Source organism: Thalassophryne amazonica, chromosome 17, assembly GCF_902500255.1.
Source record: "Thalassophryne amazonica chromosome 17, fThaAma1.1, whole genome shotgun sequence".
Taxonomy (NCBI): Eukaryota; Metazoa; Chordata; class Actinopteri; order Batrachoidiformes; family Batrachoididae; genus Thalassophryne; species Thalassophryne amazonica.
In genome coordinates this window covers 18,902,494-18,922,521 of record NC_047119.1, presented here as the reverse complement: position 1 = coordinate 18,922,521, position 20,028 = coordinate 18,902,494, and the positions used below count along the sequence as shown (strand labels likewise).

The following is a 20,028-nucleotide window of genomic DNA, read 5'->3' as shown; positions in this document are numbered from 1 at the left end:
ACAGAGGACGGCAAGTCAGCCAGCTATGAACCTTCATCTGTCCGAGTGTTAGGAGATCAAAACTAATTAGAACGCTGTGGCCAAATGAACAAATAGACAGTGGATTCCTTCTCCACTGAACTTTTAACACGCACCTTAAACCTGCAGAAAGGGTTCTCTTGAGTAAAGTCAACAGGTGGATTGTTGTTGCTGTAGTAGCCTTTCCCAGTGCCCCAATAAGCCTGCAGCTGGTTCCACTTGGCCAGAATGGAGTCGCGCTCATCTCCCAACAGAGTCGGAGCTGACAGAGCGGTGACCTGCTGGTACAGTTGGGTTTGCTGAGTCTGACCTTGCTGCTGAGCCTGCTGGCTGAACAAGCCTCCTGAGAGTTGGAAAAAGAAAAGTGTTAAGTGTTGGTTATGTCAGAGGGTCCTTGGGCAGAGCTGGAATGACTGTGTCAAATCAACAGTTACTTTGGAAGACTCAGAGGAGAAGTAGCACAGTAACATTTCAATTGGAATTTCAGCTATGAAATTTTGGCAATGTGGCATGTTTCTCAGCATGCAGGCACCACAGTGTTGAGGACCGCAGCAGAACAGGACCTGGGGGGAGCCTCCCTTTTCCCTGCCTGTGACGGATAGATGGCTGCTTCAAGAACCAAGACTGGAATGTGCTTCCATATGTGACAGGCATCATTATTACATTACTTCAGGTTCCAACCTTGCACACTTGAACCACCCAGTCTCATTTCAGGAATGGTGAATGAAAATTTTACGCTCTCACCTTGCTGCTGCTGAGTTGGCTGGATATTAAATCCTCCAAAGCCTCCCAGAGTAGTTGTTCCCAATCCAGTTCCGAATCCTGATGTTCCAGCAGCAGCCCCAGCACCAAGTCCAGAGGAAAACCCAAACCCTTTGTTCTGTGTGCTGCCAAAAAGCCCCCCTGCAAAAACAATAATGCCAACATAGTAAAGAGAACAGCAGGATAGACTTTGGGTACAGTAAGTGAGACACCTTGTGGCAGCTGTGAGTAAGTGTTTTAAGACCAAGCTACAGCAAGTGTGCAGCAGTGTGAAATGGAACGTTTTGGAGCATCACTGAGAAAAGATGTCAAACTAGGCCTATCACAATAATCATATATTGACTTATATGAAGATGAACACAATCATTTTGCTGGCTTTGATATGTCGCCCTTTCTGTCTGCATTTCTTGTTGCCAACAATTCAGTGAGTCATGCTGCTTCTTCTGTCTCACTCCGCCTGCTATCTGCAGGAAGTGGGGGCTTGGGTTCAGCTCTGTACGAGGCGCTCTTCTCATACACAGACTCGTTTTTTGATGAAAGTGGAGCTGTGTTGGCAGGGGGTCTCGGGCCGCTCATTATGATACATACTGATGGATAAAATGGCTGTAAATCTGCCATGCATTTTTCAGACGCACACTGCCTTATTTTACTTCTGTCAGCTATATCATGAAAACAAGGGAGCAGCCAAAGGGACTTACTTTTTCATGGCCCACAGAAGTTAAAGACATACAAGAAATTATTTATAATCAGGTATAGAATTTTTTAATAGCGTGCTGACTACAGTGAAATATGCCCTTTAATGATGCATTTGCCTGACACTGCAAATATAAACAAGATGGCGTAAAATGTATCAAACTCACAAACAGTGTTACACATTACCCGAGGCCATCAAATATGGCCATCGGGTATTGCGAAGACTTTGTGTCCGTCCGCGCTCAGCATAAATCTTGTCCTATTACTGCCAGAGTCTTCAAATTCACAGGGAATATTCTTGGGACAGACCCTGAACCAGTTCAAAGATGGCTAACCTGGATGTATTTTAAGAGGTTAAAATGTCACATTTTGTTCCTATTTTTATGGTGTGATCTTGCAGATGTTAGTGTGGTGATTAGGGATGGGTATTGATAAGATTTTAGAGATATTGATACCATTATCGATTCGATTCCTTATCGATACCTCTTGTGAATTTTCTTTGCACTAAAAGTAGGCTTTACAGGTTTTCTATGTCAACATTTTATTGAGTCTTAAAGTAAATAAATATGAAATTGGTCACTTGATCCTTAAACTCTGGACATAAATAAACTCTACATGATGTATCTTTGATCATAAATAGAAATAAACAAAATCTAGCTTTTGTCAAAAGCATTTCCTTTCAGACATTAATGGCATGAATGTCTTTCCATACATCTGAGCTGAGCTCTTGCAGCTCGCTGCACTGAACGTCAGAATGTGACGCGTAATCTCATTTTGGGAGGAAAAAAAAACCCCATTTTAGTTCACTGTAGATTATTGTCTGTATTACAGCGTTTGGAAAAAGGTTTAATTTTATTTAAAGCGGAAATTCGTTTGGAAGTTATTCATTCCGACTGGACTCTGTCTCAGCAGAGAGCGGTGCACTGTTTGGAGCTGTGCCAATGGAACGAAGGACAATTCTTGTTTCTTGACTGCAACAAAATAGGAGTCCCAGTTAGTGACTTTAATCCACAAAAAAAGTCACTCACGAGTGACATATTTTAATGGCTTTGAGAGGGGATAAGAAGCGGACTTGCTGCTTCTGAAGAGCAGCGAATCAAAGAACCAACGAGCCAGCAGATCGAAGCATTGCTTCATTGGGTCACACTTCAAAGTGGAGTCGCGCTGCAGAAGCAGCTGATTACAGACCCGCTGCAGGGTCTGTAATCAACATAGAGAAATTATAATTTTCCTGAGAAACACCCTCAAAAACAACAGGAATCATTAAGCAAAAAGACTACTGATATCGGTGGATGGAATCAATTCTTAACAATACCTGAAAAGAACTGGTTCTCGATATCCAAACCTAGTGGTGATATCACTTCCTGTTACCGTTGCTTCGGCTTTGGCTAAATATAACACATTTATCATATATTATGTAAAGGCTAGCGAGAAATAAACACTTCTAAAACTGGAATAGCTGTTTTTGTAATCTGATAATACCTCTGAAGTTATTAAGAAGACAGTTCGCCGATGTTAGCGTGCACGCTAACGTCTGCTAACTCAAAGCTAACTTCTGCTCTTGTTTAAAGGTCATAAATGTAAATATTGTTTATGACTGACTGACTGACTGACAGAGCAGAACATGTACAAACTGCTTTTTCACTCCATCTAGACAGCCAATATTAAAGCAAATGCTCTCCTGAAAGACAAATGGTGTGCACGCATCATTTTTCTTTCCAGCACACAAAACTTTCCCTCCCCCTATAATTACAAGTGAAATCAGCGACACCACTGACCTGCTGTGTTGGAGGGTGTGGCAAAACTAAAAGTGGATCCTGATGCAGCAGATGTTGTCGTTGTCCCAAAGCCACCAAAAGTGCCTGGGAATCACAGCACACCATAAAACAAAAATCTCAGCAGACAGATATATATCAAAATGTTAAGAGTGAAGCTGCTGACGATACACACAGATGAAAATCAAGTAGGATGTTATTTTAAATTGGCCTGATTAAATGACACAAACACATATTTAGTCTCCTCATTGGTGGTGTAATGGACCACAGTTGATCACTGATCCGTACAGACTGCCCCCCCCCAAAAAAAACAATGGTTTAGCAAGCATATGAACTACGGATTAACAGCATATTTTACTTAATACAGATTTGTCACAATGAACTGTTTTTAAAGCAATAACTCCATGAATCTCACTGGAGAATTGTAGTGTAATCAACATGTGAGCAGGAAAGAAAAGTACTTCTGCATTCATGTGCATTCCTGTTAAAAATAAACAGCTTCTGTCACCAGTAGACTGTATATCCATGCTGTCAGGTTGCACTCCACGGAAGGTAGCCTGGTGCAGCCTCAACGCATGTTGAGGTCCAAGCATGGAATGAATCACTCCAAAATATCAGGAGTTGAGGACGGTGTGTGTGCAATGCAATTTTCCTGAGCCCACCAAGGTGAACACAGGTGGAGTCTGAGGTGTCTGAGAGCCCACTGAGGTCCGATAAGCTTTTGTATTTCTCAAAAGTCCTGTATAAAGTAATTGTTACTCTCACATTTGACAATTTACACATCTTTCTGAAAAGATCTGCTTTTTTCCTTTATCCTTTAAAACATTTTATGATTTAGAGATTAACTAGCATTCACTCATTCCAGTAGTTCATATTGCAATTTAATATGAAAATAATTAAAATGCATTTTCTTTTAAAATATTATTTAAACATTGAACACCTTGTTTTCCATTCAGGACCACAGGCAAATGTCTCTTATTTTCATTGTTCTTTAAGTTATTTCTGCAACCCCCCTCCAACCCCTCCTTTTTTCTGATTTTAAAACTGATCCCATCCTTGACCAGAAACTGTGATCCATTACACCCTACAATGCATCCAGCAAGTATTAACGGCACTGCAAATTTTGTTTTTTTCTTTTTTTGGTTACAACCTTATTCCAAAATGGATGAAATTTTCCCTCAAAATTCTACGCACAATACACCAGAATGAAAATGTGAACAAAAACAAAACAAACAAATTAATTAATTAATTTACTCCATTTTGGAATAAGGCTGTAACATATACTCAACAAAAATATAAATGCAACACTTTTGGTTTTGCTCCCATTTTGTATGAGATGAACTCAAAGATCTAAAACTTTTTCCACATACACAATATCACCATTTCCCTCAAATATTGTTCACAAACCAGTCTAAATCTGTGATAGTGAGCACTTCTCCTTTGCTGAGATAATCCATCCCACCTCACAGGTGTGCCATATCAAGATGCTGATTAGACACCATGATTAGTGCACAGGTGTGCCTTAGACTGTCCACAATAAAAGGCCACTCTGAAAGGTGCAGTTTTATCACACAGCACAATGCCACAGATGTCGCAAGATTTGAGGGAGCGTGCAGTTGGCATGCTGACAGCAGGAATGTCAACCAGAGCTGTTGCTCGTGTATTGAATGTTCATTTCTCTACCATAAGCCGTCTCCAAGGCGTTTCAGAGAATTTGGCAGTACATCCAACCAGCCTCACAACCGCAGACCACGTGTAACCACACCAGCCCAGGACCTCCACATCCAGCATGTTCACCTCCAAGATCGTCTGAGACCAGCCACTCGGACAGCTGCTGAAACAATCGGTTTGCATAACCAAAGAATTTCTGCACAAACTGTCAGAAACCGTCTCAGGGAAGCTCATCTGCATGCTCGTCATCCTCATCGGGGTCTCGACCTGACTCCAGTTCGTCGTCATAACCGACTTGAGTGGGCAAATGCTCACATTCGCTGGCGGTTGGCACATTGGAGATGTGTTCTCTTTACGGATGAATCCCGGTTCACACTGTTCAGGGCAGATGGCAGACAGCGTGTGTGGCATTGTGTGGGTGAGCGGTTTTCTGATGTCAATGTTGTGGATCGAGTGGCCCATGGTGGCGTTGGGGTTATGGTATGGGCAGGCGTCTGTTATGGACGAAGAACACAGGTGCATTTTATTGATGGCATTCTGAATGCAGAGAGATACCGTGATGAGATCATGAGGCCCATTGTTGTGCCATACATCCAAGAACATCACCTCATGTTGCAGCAGGATAATGCACGGCCCCATGTTGCAAGGATCTGTACACAATTCTTGGAAGCTGAAAATGTCCCAGTTCTTGCATGGCCGGCATACTCTCTGGACATGTCACCCATTGAGCATGTTTGGGATGCTCTGGACCAGTGTATACGACAGCGTGTACCAGTTCCTGCCAACATCCAGCAACTTCGCACAGTCATTGAAGAGGAGTGGACCAACATTCCACAGGCCACAATTGACAACCTGATCAACTCTATGCGAAGGAGATGTGTTGCACTGCATGATGCAAATGGTGGTCACACCAGATACTGACTGGTATCCCCCCCTCCAATAAAACAAAACTGCACCTTTCAGAGTGGCCTTTTATTGTGGACAGTCTAAGGCACACCTGTGCACTAATCATGGTGTCTAATCAGCATCTTGATATGGCATACCTGTGAGGTGGGATGGATTATCTCAGCAAAGGAGAAGTGCTCACTGTCACAGATTTAGACTGGTTTGTGAACAATATTTGAGGGAAATGGTGATATTGTGTATGTGGAAAAAGTTTTAGATCTTTGAGTTCATCTCATACAAAATGGGAGCAAAACCAAAAGTGTTGCGTTTATATTTTTGTTGAGTGTAACAAAATGTGGAAAAAGTGCAGCGCTGTGAATACTTTCCAGATGCACCGTATTCCTCATGCAAATGTACATGATTTTTCAAACAAATTAACATACGAGATGAAAAACCACTACTCCACACAGACAAAACATGGATGAAACTGCATTCATAGACTAATTAATGAATGACAATGATCATCTACCTGTGCTAGCCAGGCTATTACCAAAACTGAAAACAGTGCCAGTGGTGGCTGCTGTACCAAAGCACCCCACATTAAAGCTGACTGCGGCTGGGTTGGCATTTAAACCAAACCCCCCAAAACTAAACCCACCAGCCATGTTGTTTCCAGCTCCCAGCCCCCCAAATCCTGCAGCCAGTTAGACGGACAGCAAAAAACAGAGTGACACAGGAGTTAAATAACAGAAACACACGGGAATAAAGTAAGATACAGAGGTGCCAACCGTCAGTGATTCCATGTCCTAATGATGTCATAAATCAATCAATCAATCAATCAATTTTATTTATATAGCACCAAATCACAACAAACAGTTGCCCCAAGGTGCTTTATATTGTAAGGCAAGGCCATACAATAATTACGTAAAAACCCCAACGGTCAAAACGACACCCTGTGAGCAAGCACTTGGCGACAGTGGGAAGGAAAAACTCCCTTTTAACAGGAAGAAACCTCCAGCAGAACCAGGCTCAGGGACGGGCAGTCTTCTGCTGGGACTGGTTGGGGCTGAGGGAGAGAACGAGGAAAAAGACATGCTGTGGAGGGGAGCAGAGATTAATCACTAATGATTAAATGCAGAGCGGTGCATACAGAGCAAAAAGAGAAAGAAACACTCAGTGCATCATGGGAACCCCCCAGCAGTCTAAGTCTATAGCAGCATAACTAAGGGATGGTTCGGGTCACCTGATCCAGCCCTAACTATAAGCTTTAGCAAAAAGGAAAGTTTTAAGCCTAATCTTAAAAGTAGAGAGGGTGTCTGTCTCCCTGATCTGAATTGGGAGCTGGTTCCACAGGAGAGGAGCCTGAAAGCTGAAGGCTCTGCCTCCCATTCTACTCTTACAAACCCTAGGAACTACAAGTAAGCCTGCAGTCTGAGAGCGAAGCGCTCTATTGGGGTGATATGGTACTATGAGGTCCCTAAGATAAGATGGGACCTGATTATTCAAAACCTTATAAGTAAGAAGAAGAATTTTAAATTCTATTCTAGAATTAACAGGAAGCCAATGAAGAGAGGCCAATATGGGTGAGATATACTCTCTCCTTCTAGTCCCCGTTAGTACTCTAGCTGCAGCATTTTGAATTAACTGAAGGCTTTTCAGGGAACTTTTAGGACAACCTGATAATAATGAATTACAATAGTCCAGCCTAGAGGAAATAAATGCATGAATTAGTTTTTCAGCATCACTCTGAGACAAGACCTTTCTAATTTTAAAGATATTGCGTAAATGCAAAAAAGCAGTCCTACATATTTGTTTAATATGCGCTTTGAATGACATATCCTGATCAAAAATTACAACCCCTGGCAAAAATTATGGAATCACCGGCCTCAGAGGATGTTCATTCAGTTGTTTAATTTTGTAGGAAAAAAGCAGATCACAGACATGACACAAAACTAAAGTCATTTCAAATGGCAACTTTCTGGCTTTAAGAAACACTATAAGAAATCAAGAAAAAAGATTGTGGCAGTCAGTAACGGTTACTTTTTTAGACCAAGCAGAGGAAAAAAAATATGGAATCACTCAATTCTGAGGAATAAATTATGGAATCACCCTGTAAATTTTCATCCCCAAAGCTAACACCTGCATCAAATCAGATCTGCTCGTTAGTCTGCATCTAAAAAGGAGTGATCACACCTTGGAGAGTTGTTGCACCAAGTGGACTGACATGAATCATGGCTCCAACACGAGAGATGTCAATTAAAACAAAGGAGAGGATTATCAAACTCTTAAAAGAGGGTAAATCATCACGCAATGTTGCAAAAGATGTTGGTTGTTCAGTCAGCTGTGTCTAAACTCTGGACCAAATACAAACAACATGGGAAGGTTGTTAAAGGCAAACATACTGGTAGACCAAGGAAGACATCAAAGTGTCACGACAGAAAACTTAAAGCAATATGTCTCAAAAATCGAAAATGCACAACAAAACAAATGAGGAACGAATGGGAGGAAACTGGAGTCAACGTCTGTCACCGAACTGTAAGAAACTGCCTAAAGGAAATGGGATTTACATACAGAAAACCTAAACGCAAGCCATCATTAACACCTAAACAGAAAAAAACAAGGTTACAATGGGCTAAGGAAAAGCAATCGTGGACTGTGGATGACTGGATGAAAGTAATATTCAGTGATGAATCTCGAATCTGCATTGGGCAAGGTGATGATGCTGGAACTTTTGTTTGGTGCTGTTCCAATGGGATTTATAAAGATGACAGCCTGAAGAGAACATGTAAATTTCCACAGTCATTGATGATATGGGGCTGCATGTCAGGTAAAGGCACTGGGGAGATGGCTGTCATTACATCATCAATAAATGCACAAGTTTACGTTGATATTTTGGACAACTGAAAGGATGTTTGGGGATGATGAAATCATTTTTCAAGATGATAATGCATCTTGCCATAGAGCAAAAACTGTGAAAACATTCCTTGCAAAAAGACACATAGGGTCAATGTCATGGCATAGGGTCAATATCAACGAGCAGATGTGATTTGATGCAGGTCTTAGTTTTGGGGATGAAAATTTACAGGGTGATTCCATAATTTTTTCCTCAGAATTGAGTGATTCCATATTTGTTTCCTCTGCTTGGTCTAAAAAAGTAACAGTTACTGACTGCCACAATCTTTTTTCTTGATTTCTTAGTGTTTCTTAAAGCCAGAAAGTTGCCATTTGAAATGACTTTAGTTTTGTGTCATGTCTGTGATCTGCTTTTTTTCTACAAAATTAAACAACTGAATGAACATCCTCCGAGGCCGGTGATTCCATAATTTTTGCCAGGGGTTGTACTAGAGGTCAGGGTAATGCCATCCAGAGTAAGGATCTGGTTAGACACCATGTTTCTAAGATTTGTGGGGCCAAGTACAATAACTTCAGTTTTATCTAAGTTTAAAACCAGGAAATTAGAGGTCATCCATGTCTTATGTCTGTAAGACAATCCTGCAGTTTAGCTAATTGGTGTGTGTCCTCTGGCTTCATGGATAGATAAAGCTGGGTATCATCTGCGTAACAATGAAAATTTAAGCAATGCCGTCTAATAATACTGCCTAAGGGAAGCATGTATAAAGTGAATAAAATTGGTCCTAGCACAGAACCTTGTGGAACTCCATAATTAATCTTAGTCTGTGAAGAAGATTCCCCATTTACATGAACAAATTGTAATCTATTAGATAAATATGATTCAAACCACCGCAGTGCAGTGCCTTTAATACCTATGGCATGCTCTAATCTCTGTAATAAAATTTTATGGTCAACAGTATCAAAGCAGCACTGAGGTCTAACAGAACAAGCACAGAGATGAGTCCCACTGTCTGAGGCCATAAGAAGATCATTTGTAACCTTCACTAATGCTGTTTTCTGTACTATGATGAATTCTAAAACCTGACTGAACTCTTCAAATAGACCATTCCTCTGCAGATGATCAGTTAGCTGTTTTACAACTACCCTTTCAAGAATTTTTGAGAGAAAGGAAGGTTGGAGATTGGCCTATAATTAGCTAAGCTAGCTGGGTCAAGTGATGGCTTTTTAAGTAATGGTTTAATTACTTGCCACCTTAAAAGCCTGTGGTACATAGCCAACTAATAAAGATAGATTGATCATATTAAGATCAAAGCATTAAATAATGGTAGGGCTTCCTTGACAGCCTGGTAGAATGGGGTCTAATAGACATGGATGAAGTAACTAATGAAAATAACTCAGACAGAACAATTGGAGAGAAAGAGTCTAACCAAATACCGGCATCACTGAAAGCAGCCAAAGATAACGATACGTCTTTGGGATGGTTATGAGTAATTTTTTCCTCTAATAGTTAAAATTTTATTAGCAAAAAAAGTCATGAAGTCATTACTAGTTAAAGTTAAAGGAATACTCGGCTCAATAGAGCTCTGACTCTTTGTCAGCCTGGCTACAGTGCTGAAAAGAAACCTGGGGTTGTTCTTATTTTCTTCAATTAGTGATGAGTAGTAAGATGTCCTAGCTTTACGGAGGGCTTTTTTTTATAGAGCAACAGACTCTTTTTCCAGGCTAAGTGAAGATCTTCTAAATTAGTGAGACGCCATTTCCTCTCCAACTTACGGGTTATCTGCTTTAAGCTACGAGTTTGTGAGTTATACCACAGAGTCAGGCACTTCTGATTTAAAGCTCTCTTTTTCAGAGGAGCTACAGCATCCAAAGTTGTGCTCAATGAGGATGTAAAACTACTGACAAGATACTCTATCTCACTTACAGAGTTTAGGTAGCTACTCTGCACTGTGTTGGTATATGGCATTAGAGAACATAAAAAAGGAATCATATCCTTAAACCTAGTTACAGCGCTTTCTGAAAGACTTCTAGTGTAATGAAACTTATTCCCCACTGCTGGGGAGTCCATCAGAGTAAATGTAAATGTTATTAAGAAATGATCAGACAGAAGGGAGATTTCAGGGAATACTGTTAAGTCTTCAATTTCCATACCATAAGTCAGAACAAGATCTAAGATATGATTAAAGTGGTGGGTGGACTCATTTACATTTTGAGCAAAGCCAATTGAGTCTAATCATAGATTAAATGCAGTGTTGAGGCTGTCATTCTCAGCATCTGTGTGGATGTTAAAATTGCCCACTATAATTATCTTATCTGAGCTAAGCACTAAGTCAGACAAAAGGTCTGAAAATTCACAGAGAAACTCACAGTAACGACCAGGTGGGCTATAGATAATAACAAATAAAACTGGTTTTTGGGACTTCCAATATGGATGGACAAGACTAAGAGTCAAGCTTTCAAATGAATTAAAGCTCTGTCTGGGTTTTTGATTAATTAATAAGCTGGAATGGAAGATTGCTGCTAATCCTCCGCCTCGGCCCGTGCTACGAGCATTCTGGCAGTTAGTGTGACTCGGGGGTGTTGACTCATTTAAACTAACATATTCATCCTGCTGTAACCAGGTTTCTGTAAGGCAGAATAAATCAATATGTTGATCAATTATTATATCATTTACCAACAGGGACTTAGAAGAGAGAGACCTAATGTTTAATAGACCACATTTAACTGTTTTAGTTTGTGGTGCAGTTGAAGGTGCTATATTATTTTTTCTTTTTGAATTTTTATGCTTAAATAGATTTTTGCTGGTTATTGGTGGTCTGGGAGCAGGCACCGTCTCTACGGGGATGGGGTAATGAGGGGATGGCAGGGGGAGAGAAGCTGCAGAGAGGTGTGTAAGACTACAACTCTGCTTCCTGGTCCCAACCCTGGATAGTCACGGTTTGGAGGATTTAAGAAAATTGGCCAGATTTCTAGAAATGAGAGCTGCTCCATCCAAAGTGGGATGGATGCCATCTCTCCTAACAAGACCAGGTTTTCCCCAGAAGCTTTGCCAATTATCTATGAAGCCCACCTCATTTTTTGGAAACCACTCAGCCAGCAATTCAAGGAGAACATGCGGCTAAACATGTCACTCCTGGTCCGATTGGGGAGGGGCCCAGAGAAAACTACAGAGTCCGACATTGTTTTTGCAAAGTTACACACCGATTCAATGTTAATTTTAGTGACCTCCAATTGGCGTAACCGGGTGTCATTACTGCCGACGTCAATTACAATCTTACCAAATTTATGCTTAGCCTTAGTCAGCAGTTTCAAATTTACTTCAATGTCGCCTGCTCTGGCCCCCGGAAGACAACTGACTATGGTTGCTGGTGTCGCTAACTTCACATTTCTCAAAACAGAGTCGTCAATAACCAGAGTTTGATCCTCGGCGGGTGTGTCGTCGAGTGGGGAAAAACGGTTAGAAATGTGAACGGGTTGGCGGTGTACACGGGGCTTCTGTTTAGAACTACGCTTCCTCCTCACAGTCACCCAGTCAGCCTGCTTTCCCGGCTGCTCGGGATCTGCTGGAAGGGAACTAACGGCGGCTAAGCTACCTTGGTCCGCACCGACTACAGGGGCCTGGCTATCTGTAGAATTTTCCACGGTGCGGAGCCGAGTCTCCAATTCGCCCAGCCTGGCCTCCAAAGCTACGAATAAGCTACACTTATTACAAGTACCATTACTGCTAAAGGAGGCCGAGGAATAACTAAACATTTCACACCCAGAGCAGAAAAGTGCGGGAGAGACAGGAGAAGCCGCCATGCTAAACCGGCTAAGAGCTAGTAGCTGCGCTAAGCTAGCGGATTCCTAAAAACACACAAAGTGAATAATGTGTAAATAATTTAGAGGTGATTCAGCAGAGGGAGTGCTTTAGTTAAGGCACGTGAAGATTACACTGTGAAACAAATCGTTATCTAGGTAACTAGATCAATCTAACTGCGCAGATTAAACAGCTAACAGATATAGCAAAACACCGCTGTGCTCCGGAACAGGAAGTGATACAATACCGCAGTGAGAGCCAACCACCAGTAGAGGCAAGCAAGAAGCCATATAGACCCAATGCACGCCATTTGAGAATAATCTGCGATCATATAGACCCAATACACACCATTTGAGAATAATCTGTGGTCATATATTCTTAAGTAACAAGTTTTAATTCTTTATTTTCAGTAATTATGCAAACCTTATAATATCAAGAAATGAACAGAGTTAAATGATAAAAAAAAACAAAGATGTGAGATCATGACACACATTCACTGCTTCTACTTTTTAGTGAGAAAACCTGTACTAGTGACTGTTGTGGGGAGAAAGAGAGAGAGAGAGAAAAAAAATCATATAGAACAAATCATATAGAACAAATCAAATAGTTGCAACACTTTATTCTTCCAAATTTAAAATCCTCAACAACTTAAAGAAATGTTTTTCGCCAAAAAAAATGACTGAATCAAAGATTTTTTAAAGTTTCACTTTTAATGCACATGACTGTGTTTAATTAATGATCAGCTGATTCAGAAAACAGAATAACAAAAAGAATATTTCCATATTATGTCTTTATCTTAAAATGACTAAACTGATTGTCTTCCATAACAAATGTATTAAACAGGTGATTTGACTTATGTGCAATGCTGCACCAGAAGGGAAAAAATTGAGCTGTACATGAACAGCCTCAGCAGTTGCAGAGTGCTGCTGATAAACCAAAAATGATTATTCATTAATGGAAATGTGCTCTTATTTCGTCTTTCTTATTTTTCACTGGCTTCACTAAATAAATAAATAAATAAAACCTTCTGACTGGACGGGGGCTCTGCTTAGCCTGGTGGGCATCCAGGCCTGTAATACTGAACACTAAACATTAAATATGAATAGTACTTATGACAGTTTTCCTTCTTCCAGAGGTCTGTCATTCAGAATTACATGTCTGTTGCCTCTTCAAGTGTGACTTCTTTTAATCAAATACATTCAACAAAAATATAAACGCAACACTTTTGGGTTTGCTCCCATTTTGTATGAGATGAACTCAAAGATCTAAAACTTTTTCCACATACACAATATCACCATTTCCCTGAAAATTTGTTCACAAACCAGTCTAAATCTGTGATAGTGAGCACTTCTCCTTTGCTGAGATAATCCATCCCACCTCACAGGTGTGCCATACCAAGATGCTGATTAGACACCATGATTAGTGCACAGGTGTGCCTTAGACTGTCCACAATAAAAGGCCACTCTGAAAGGTGCAGTTTTGTTTTATTGGCGGGGGGGGGGGGGGATACCAGTCAGTATCTGGTGTGACCACCATTTGCCTCATGCAGTGCAACACATCTCCTTCGCATAGAGTTGATCATGTTGTCAATTGTGGCCTGTGGAATGTTGGTCCGCTCCTCTTCAATGGCTGTGCGAAGTTGCTGGATATTGGCAGGAACTGGTACACACTGTCGTATATGCCGGTCCAGAGCATCCCAAACATGCTCAATGGGTGACATGTCCGGTGAGTATGCCGGCCATGCAAGAACTGGGACATTTTCAGCTTCCAAGAATTCTGTACAGATCCTTGCAACATGGGGCCGTGCATTATCCTGCTGCAACATGAGGTGATGTTCTTGGATGTATGGCACAACAATGGGCCTCAGGATCTCGTCACGGTATCTCTGTGCATTCAAAATGCCATCAATAAAATGCACCTGTGTTCTTCGTCCATAACAGACGCCTGCCCATACCATAACCCCACCGCCACCATGGGCCACTCGATTCACAACATTGACATCAGAAAACTGCTCACCCACACGACGCCACACACGCTGTCTGCCATCTGCCCTAGACAGTGTGAACCGGGATTCATCCATGAAGAGAACACCTCTCCAACGTGCCAAACGCCAGCGAATGTGAGCATTTGCCCACTCAAGTCGGTTACGACGACGAACTGGAGTCAGGTCGAGACCCCGATGAGGACGACGAGGATGCAGATGAGCTTCCCTGAGACGGTTTCTGACAGTTTGTGCAGAAATTCTTTGGTTATGCAAACCGATTGTTTCAGCAGCTGTCCGAGTGGCTGGTCTCAGACGATCTTGGAGGTGAACATGCTGGATGTGGAGGTCCTGGGCTGGTGTGGTTACACGTGGTCTGCGGTTGTGAGGCTGGTTGGATGTACTGCCAAATTCTCTGAAACGCCTTTGGAGACGGCTTATGGTAGAGAAATGAACATTCAATACACGAGCAACAGCTCTGGTTGACATTCCTACTGTCCAGCATGCCACTGCATGCTCCCTCATTCTGTGGCATTGTGCTGTGTGATAAAACTGCACTTTTCAGAGTGGCCTTTTATTGTGGGCAGTCTAAGGCACACCTGTGCATTAATCATGGTTGTCTAATCAGCATCTTCATATTGCACACCTGTGGAGGTGGGATGGATTATCTCAGCAAAGGAGAAGTGCTCACTATCACAGATTTAGACTGGTTTGTGAACAATATTTGAGGGAAATGGTGATATTGTGTATGTGGAAAAAGTTTTAGATCTTTGAGTTCATCTCATACAAAATGGGAGCAAAACCAAAAGTGTTGTGTTTATATTTTTGTTGAGTGTATTTTCAATGCCTTCAGTTTTTGGGAACATTTAACCTTTTTTTAATCTTAACTTTCAACATTTGGAGTTAGTACTGGAGTCCGGTATCGCAGACTGAATGGTCCACCTTTTGCATCAGCGCATGCGTCATTTCGGACCACAGCAGCAAGTCTGAGACAGACTCTCTTCACCCAAAGCAATCAAATTGGATAAATGGGATTATTAACCATCAGATGATAAAAGGTAAAACCTCTTAAATCAATTCTAATGTCAGTTTTAAGCAGACATGAGGCCGTTTTAAGCAGAAACTCTGCGAAATTCCGTGACACATTGAAATGTCCGACACGCAGTGAACGCATCAGCTAGCACTTGTTTAGCCGCAGCGCTCTGATCGCTTCCGCTGCCTTTTATGATGAAATAATGCTGAATTTATGTGGAAATGACTGTTGTACAAAAGCTTCAGATATCTGTCGTTGAGATAGATGATGACTGGAGTGCAGTTTGAAGCAGAAACGAGGTGTTAATTTGTGAACCGCGCCGTCAAGGGGACCAATTTTTAGGGGGACCGTTCGGTCAGCGACACCGGCTCCTCTGCTGTCACCATGATTTTTTGGTTTAAACTGAAGCGAAGAGGACTCACGTCTCACCAGGCAGTTTTATCCCTATGCGGTCATGATAGTGAATATATATCTAATGAATGTTCATATTGTAATAACTGCATAAGATATAATAAAGGCACACAGTGTGTGTTGAAATTGTAATGGTTGGCACCTCTGAAGATAATTTTATTAAGGCATCAGTATGCTAGAACTCCATGAAACTGCACTTCATTACATGCTCTTCAGGGGGCAGGGGGGTATAAAGCTACTTTACCAGTGCTGGTTGAGCCAAAGCCAAATCCTGTGGCTGGTGCAGCTGTGGTGGTGGCTGCTGTCCCAAAACCAGGTGCTGTGAGAGCTACAAAGAAATGCAAAACAAATAGTTAGAATTCTACTGCAGGTTTGTCTAATGCACATCACTGCCCATGTTGTGGGCTAGTACTGTTGAAGAACATTTTATTTTGACCCCTGCTCAGGAGGTTAATCCCTGTATTTAACTCAGTTCATGTATTCTAGTGTGTAATCCATCTTTTGAATTTGTAGCTTTTGATATTACAAAAGCTACAAATGTGTAAATTCAAATGCAGACCACTACTAATCTGTGATTGATACATTGAAACAGTGACGGATGCTATATAGTCTAACATCAGTGAGTATTCACAATAATATGCAATGAAGTCATATGACGGCTGTCATTTCCCCCAGCCTTCTGTTTCCCATTCATCAGAAAATGTACCATTGTTTTCTCATTTTCATACAATATTTGATTATGCCATTGTTTCCAGCTGTCCATTATTCATGACAGACAATGTGTAAAATCAGACTGTGCATATGCAATTTCTTGTTTCATCAATAATCAAATCATTGATCTACAAAGTACTAGTCAGTCCTCATCATTTTGATTCTTTCTTGAGCAGCAAATGTGATAAAAATCAACCATTGACAATCTGTTTGTGAATGACCTCCACATAAAATGCATTAATACGTTTAAGTCTCAGTTTCATGATAGCTTACCTGTGTTACTGTGACCTACACCTGCTAAATTCAGTATCTGCCTACTAATCTTAGGTTGAGCACATTTATTAGCCTGTAACAATAACTTCTCATGATAATAACACAAATATTGATAACCGATATGTCACCAAAACAGCCAGATGAAGTATAAGTCAGTCTGTGTGATTTTATGTTTATGTGTAAATGACTTGCGTGAATGCCCACAAAACATAATTCATATTAATACAAAGTATTGCGAGACAAAGATATACGACATCATTCTGAATTTTTAATGCTGCCTTCACACGTTGGCTGTAAGCAAAAGACTGTAAACCAGATGTTCCTTTGCGTTTAATAAGAGGTTAATGGAAAAATTCCATCACTTCTGCCTGTGCGTGCAGCAACCAACCATGCACCATGATGGTAGTCAAAAGTTTAAAATTGTCAGCTATTGCTGCCTGCTGCAGCAACAAAGACAAAGACCTTGTTTCACCTTTAACAAGGAGGAAAGACAGGAAGAAATGGATTATTTAAGTGCTGAGAGTCACTTGGTTTTACATGAATATTTTGTGATATTACACAGAGGAATTACTGCAATCTAGAGCCTCACAAAAAGTTAACCCTTTAAGATGCCATCACAGTCAGGGCTTCCTGTTTTAATATAATGCAGTGCAAAATGCTACAATTCCATATTTTAATGAAGAAAAATTATTGTCCATGTCATCAACACTGAAAAAAATGATGGTGCCTCATATCCTCACCTACAGTCTACTGCTGCAGATGACAGGACTTCTGATGTGATGACCAGTATGACAGTTTTTCTACTGGCAAGATGTGAATGCAACGTAACAGATCAGTATTAAATATTTGATACGGGCTACAAATATGGGAGATGGAACACCCCTCTGATTGTCATCACCTGACAACCCTTACGTCATCCCAATTGCAAAGCTTAACCTAAACACTAATCCTGATTCCCTTGAGCCTATGCCCCTCAGAACACTCTGCAGAGGGTTACGCTGTTACCTTGACACAACCCATGGGACTTGATATTCTACCCTCATGCATACATCTTCCATACCCGCAGCCGCTTCATTTTTATATCTTGGCATGTACTGTAGTAGATGAATGTAGTGGATGAATAGATGGACATTTTGGTTTGTTGCTTCGGTCATTTCTTAGAAGGCTAACAACAACAAAGCCTTGCCACTGTCTGTGGATCACAGCTGTGGACTTACTGCCGAATCCGGATGAGGCAGTGGTGGTGGTTGGTGCGGTGCCAAATCCAAACGTTGTTGATGCTGTGGTCTTGGCACCAAAAGAACCAAAAGAAAATCCAGATGTATCTGTGGAACAAGCATAAACAGTTGTCTAAGCATGTGATAGTGTAGTGATGAAGTAAAACGAGAAAAGTTATGATAATGATGCCAGTGGAGCTAAGGTTATCGTTATATTTCAACGAACGACATTATATAATAAAAACACACAGGTTACCATCGAATTTATGGTCAACAAATCCTGAATACATATGCCACTGTCGTGAGTGTTAGCTTGGTGTCAGCTATCAGCTTTTTCATTGGTGTACCATACCAAAAATAACATACAATACAGAAGGCACGTCTGTATACTAACTAATATTCGTCTAAAATTAAGCACAAAATGTTCATACTTGCCGCAGGATTAGACGTGGCACCGCCAAAATTGAACGCCATGTTGTTCGTTACCAGTTATGATGCTAATGCTACCAACCGGTCTGAACCTCACGCTCCGAAGCACGCGACACAGTGAGGCAAAGGTATCGAAACTTGAGCTAGTTGATCGAATCACGCTTGACGTTTCAGTTTTAAGAAAATACTTTTCGAGGGAACAAGTGTATTGATATTTCATCGCCAGCGAAGGCCAAACGTCTTGTTTATGTAGATTAAGATAAGAATTTTTTTATTTATTTTTTCTACAAAACTTTATTTCAACAAATACAATAACAAACAAACGAACGAAACACAAGAAAAATGAAAAAGTTCCTTATGGAGAAGGCGTCAGCATTTTTTTTGTGTGTGTTCAACAAAGTTGTTCGTTTTCCGCTTCACACCTTTACATTGTAACTTTTTTTTTCCTTTTGTTCCTGATTGAGAAGTTGCACAACACAATGCATTGAGAAAACTGAACAAAAATTTGCCAGGGGGTAACAATAATAAAAATAAATTTAAAAAAATAAAATAAATTGACAAATTAGGTACAGTTCATAAGTGTTTCCATGCTGATAATGTTTTTATAGCCTTTGTATTTGGGGCTCATAGAGAATAAGTTTTTTTTTGAGAATTTACATTTGTGTATGTAAAACTTTGCCATAATCATGAGTAGATTAATAATACAAACTTCATTTTGTGTTGTGTTGTCTTTTGCAAAAAAAAAAACGAAAATAATATGGTCAGATAAGAGGTTACTGTATTTGCGCCGGATCAACACTGCGCATGTGTGAGAGCCGATCCGCCCTCTTGGGCAGCTAGGTACGGCACCCCACTTGGGCCAAACCACATTAGCGTTGTCTAAATTTGAAAAAAAAAAAAAAAAGACAAAAAATTTGGACTTTCCACAATATTTTTTGGGAAATGCACACACACACACACACACACACACACACACATACATATATATATATTATATATATATATATATATATATATATATATATATATAATATATATAATATAAGGGATACAAAATCTTAGCGCTGTTATCTTCGTAAGATTAGGTGTAGTGTAGTGATTAAGACCATAAAAGTATATATGAAAGCCTCGAATTGTCAGGAGAGTTAGCATGTGGCATGACGTGTTATTTCCTGTTGTGGAGGTTAATAAATGGAATTTTGACATCAACAAGGTTGACTATGACCTAGTTTTACACCACAACTTGATAACTAAACATGACAGATGTGCAAACTGTTCCTTTTAAACCCTATTACTCAACAATAATCTTTTTTTTTACCAAAATTGGAGCAACCTTTAACTTTTGACCCCTGTGCAACCTGAAATTGACCTTTGTCACCACTTTTGCTGTATTTATCCCATAATTCCATAACATTCAGTCATAGATAGTCCATACTATAGATTTTTGTATTCATTAAGATCAGACAAATAATGTGGTATAGATTTCAATATGATTGGAGCAGCTTTTAATTTTGACC

General features: G+C 40.5%; 1 protein-coding gene across 3 annotated transcripts in view; it reads right to left on the bottom strand.

The window, feature by feature from the left end:
* Nucleotides 1-20,028, bottom strand: part of nup54 (nucleoporin 54) — a 38,882-nt gene that overhangs the window by 8,523 nt on the left and 10,331 nt on the right. The window contains exons 2-8 of one of the 3 annotated variants that reach the window (XM_034192932.1): nucleotides 18,514-18,579; nucleotides 18,083-18,190; nucleotides 16,126-16,209; nucleotides 6,463-6,498; nucleotides 3,252-3,335; nucleotides 763-921; nucleotides 135-361 (exon numbers count right to left, since the gene is read on the bottom strand). In XM_034192932.1, coding sequence (XP_034048823.1) covers nucleotides 135-361; nucleotides 763-921; nucleotides 3,252-3,335; nucleotides 6,463-6,498; nucleotides 16,126-16,209; nucleotides 18,083-18,190; nucleotides 18,514-18,556 — 741 coding nt within the window. In that variant the 5' untranslated portion in view covers nucleotides 18,557-18,579. The remainder of the gene's footprint in view (nucleotides 1-134; nucleotides 362-762; nucleotides 922-3,251; nucleotides 3,336-6,462; nucleotides 6,499-16,125; nucleotides 16,210-18,082; nucleotides 18,191-18,513; nucleotides 18,580-20,028) is intronic. The other 2 variants (XM_034192933.1, XM_034192934.1) reach the window with 2 other exon arrangements.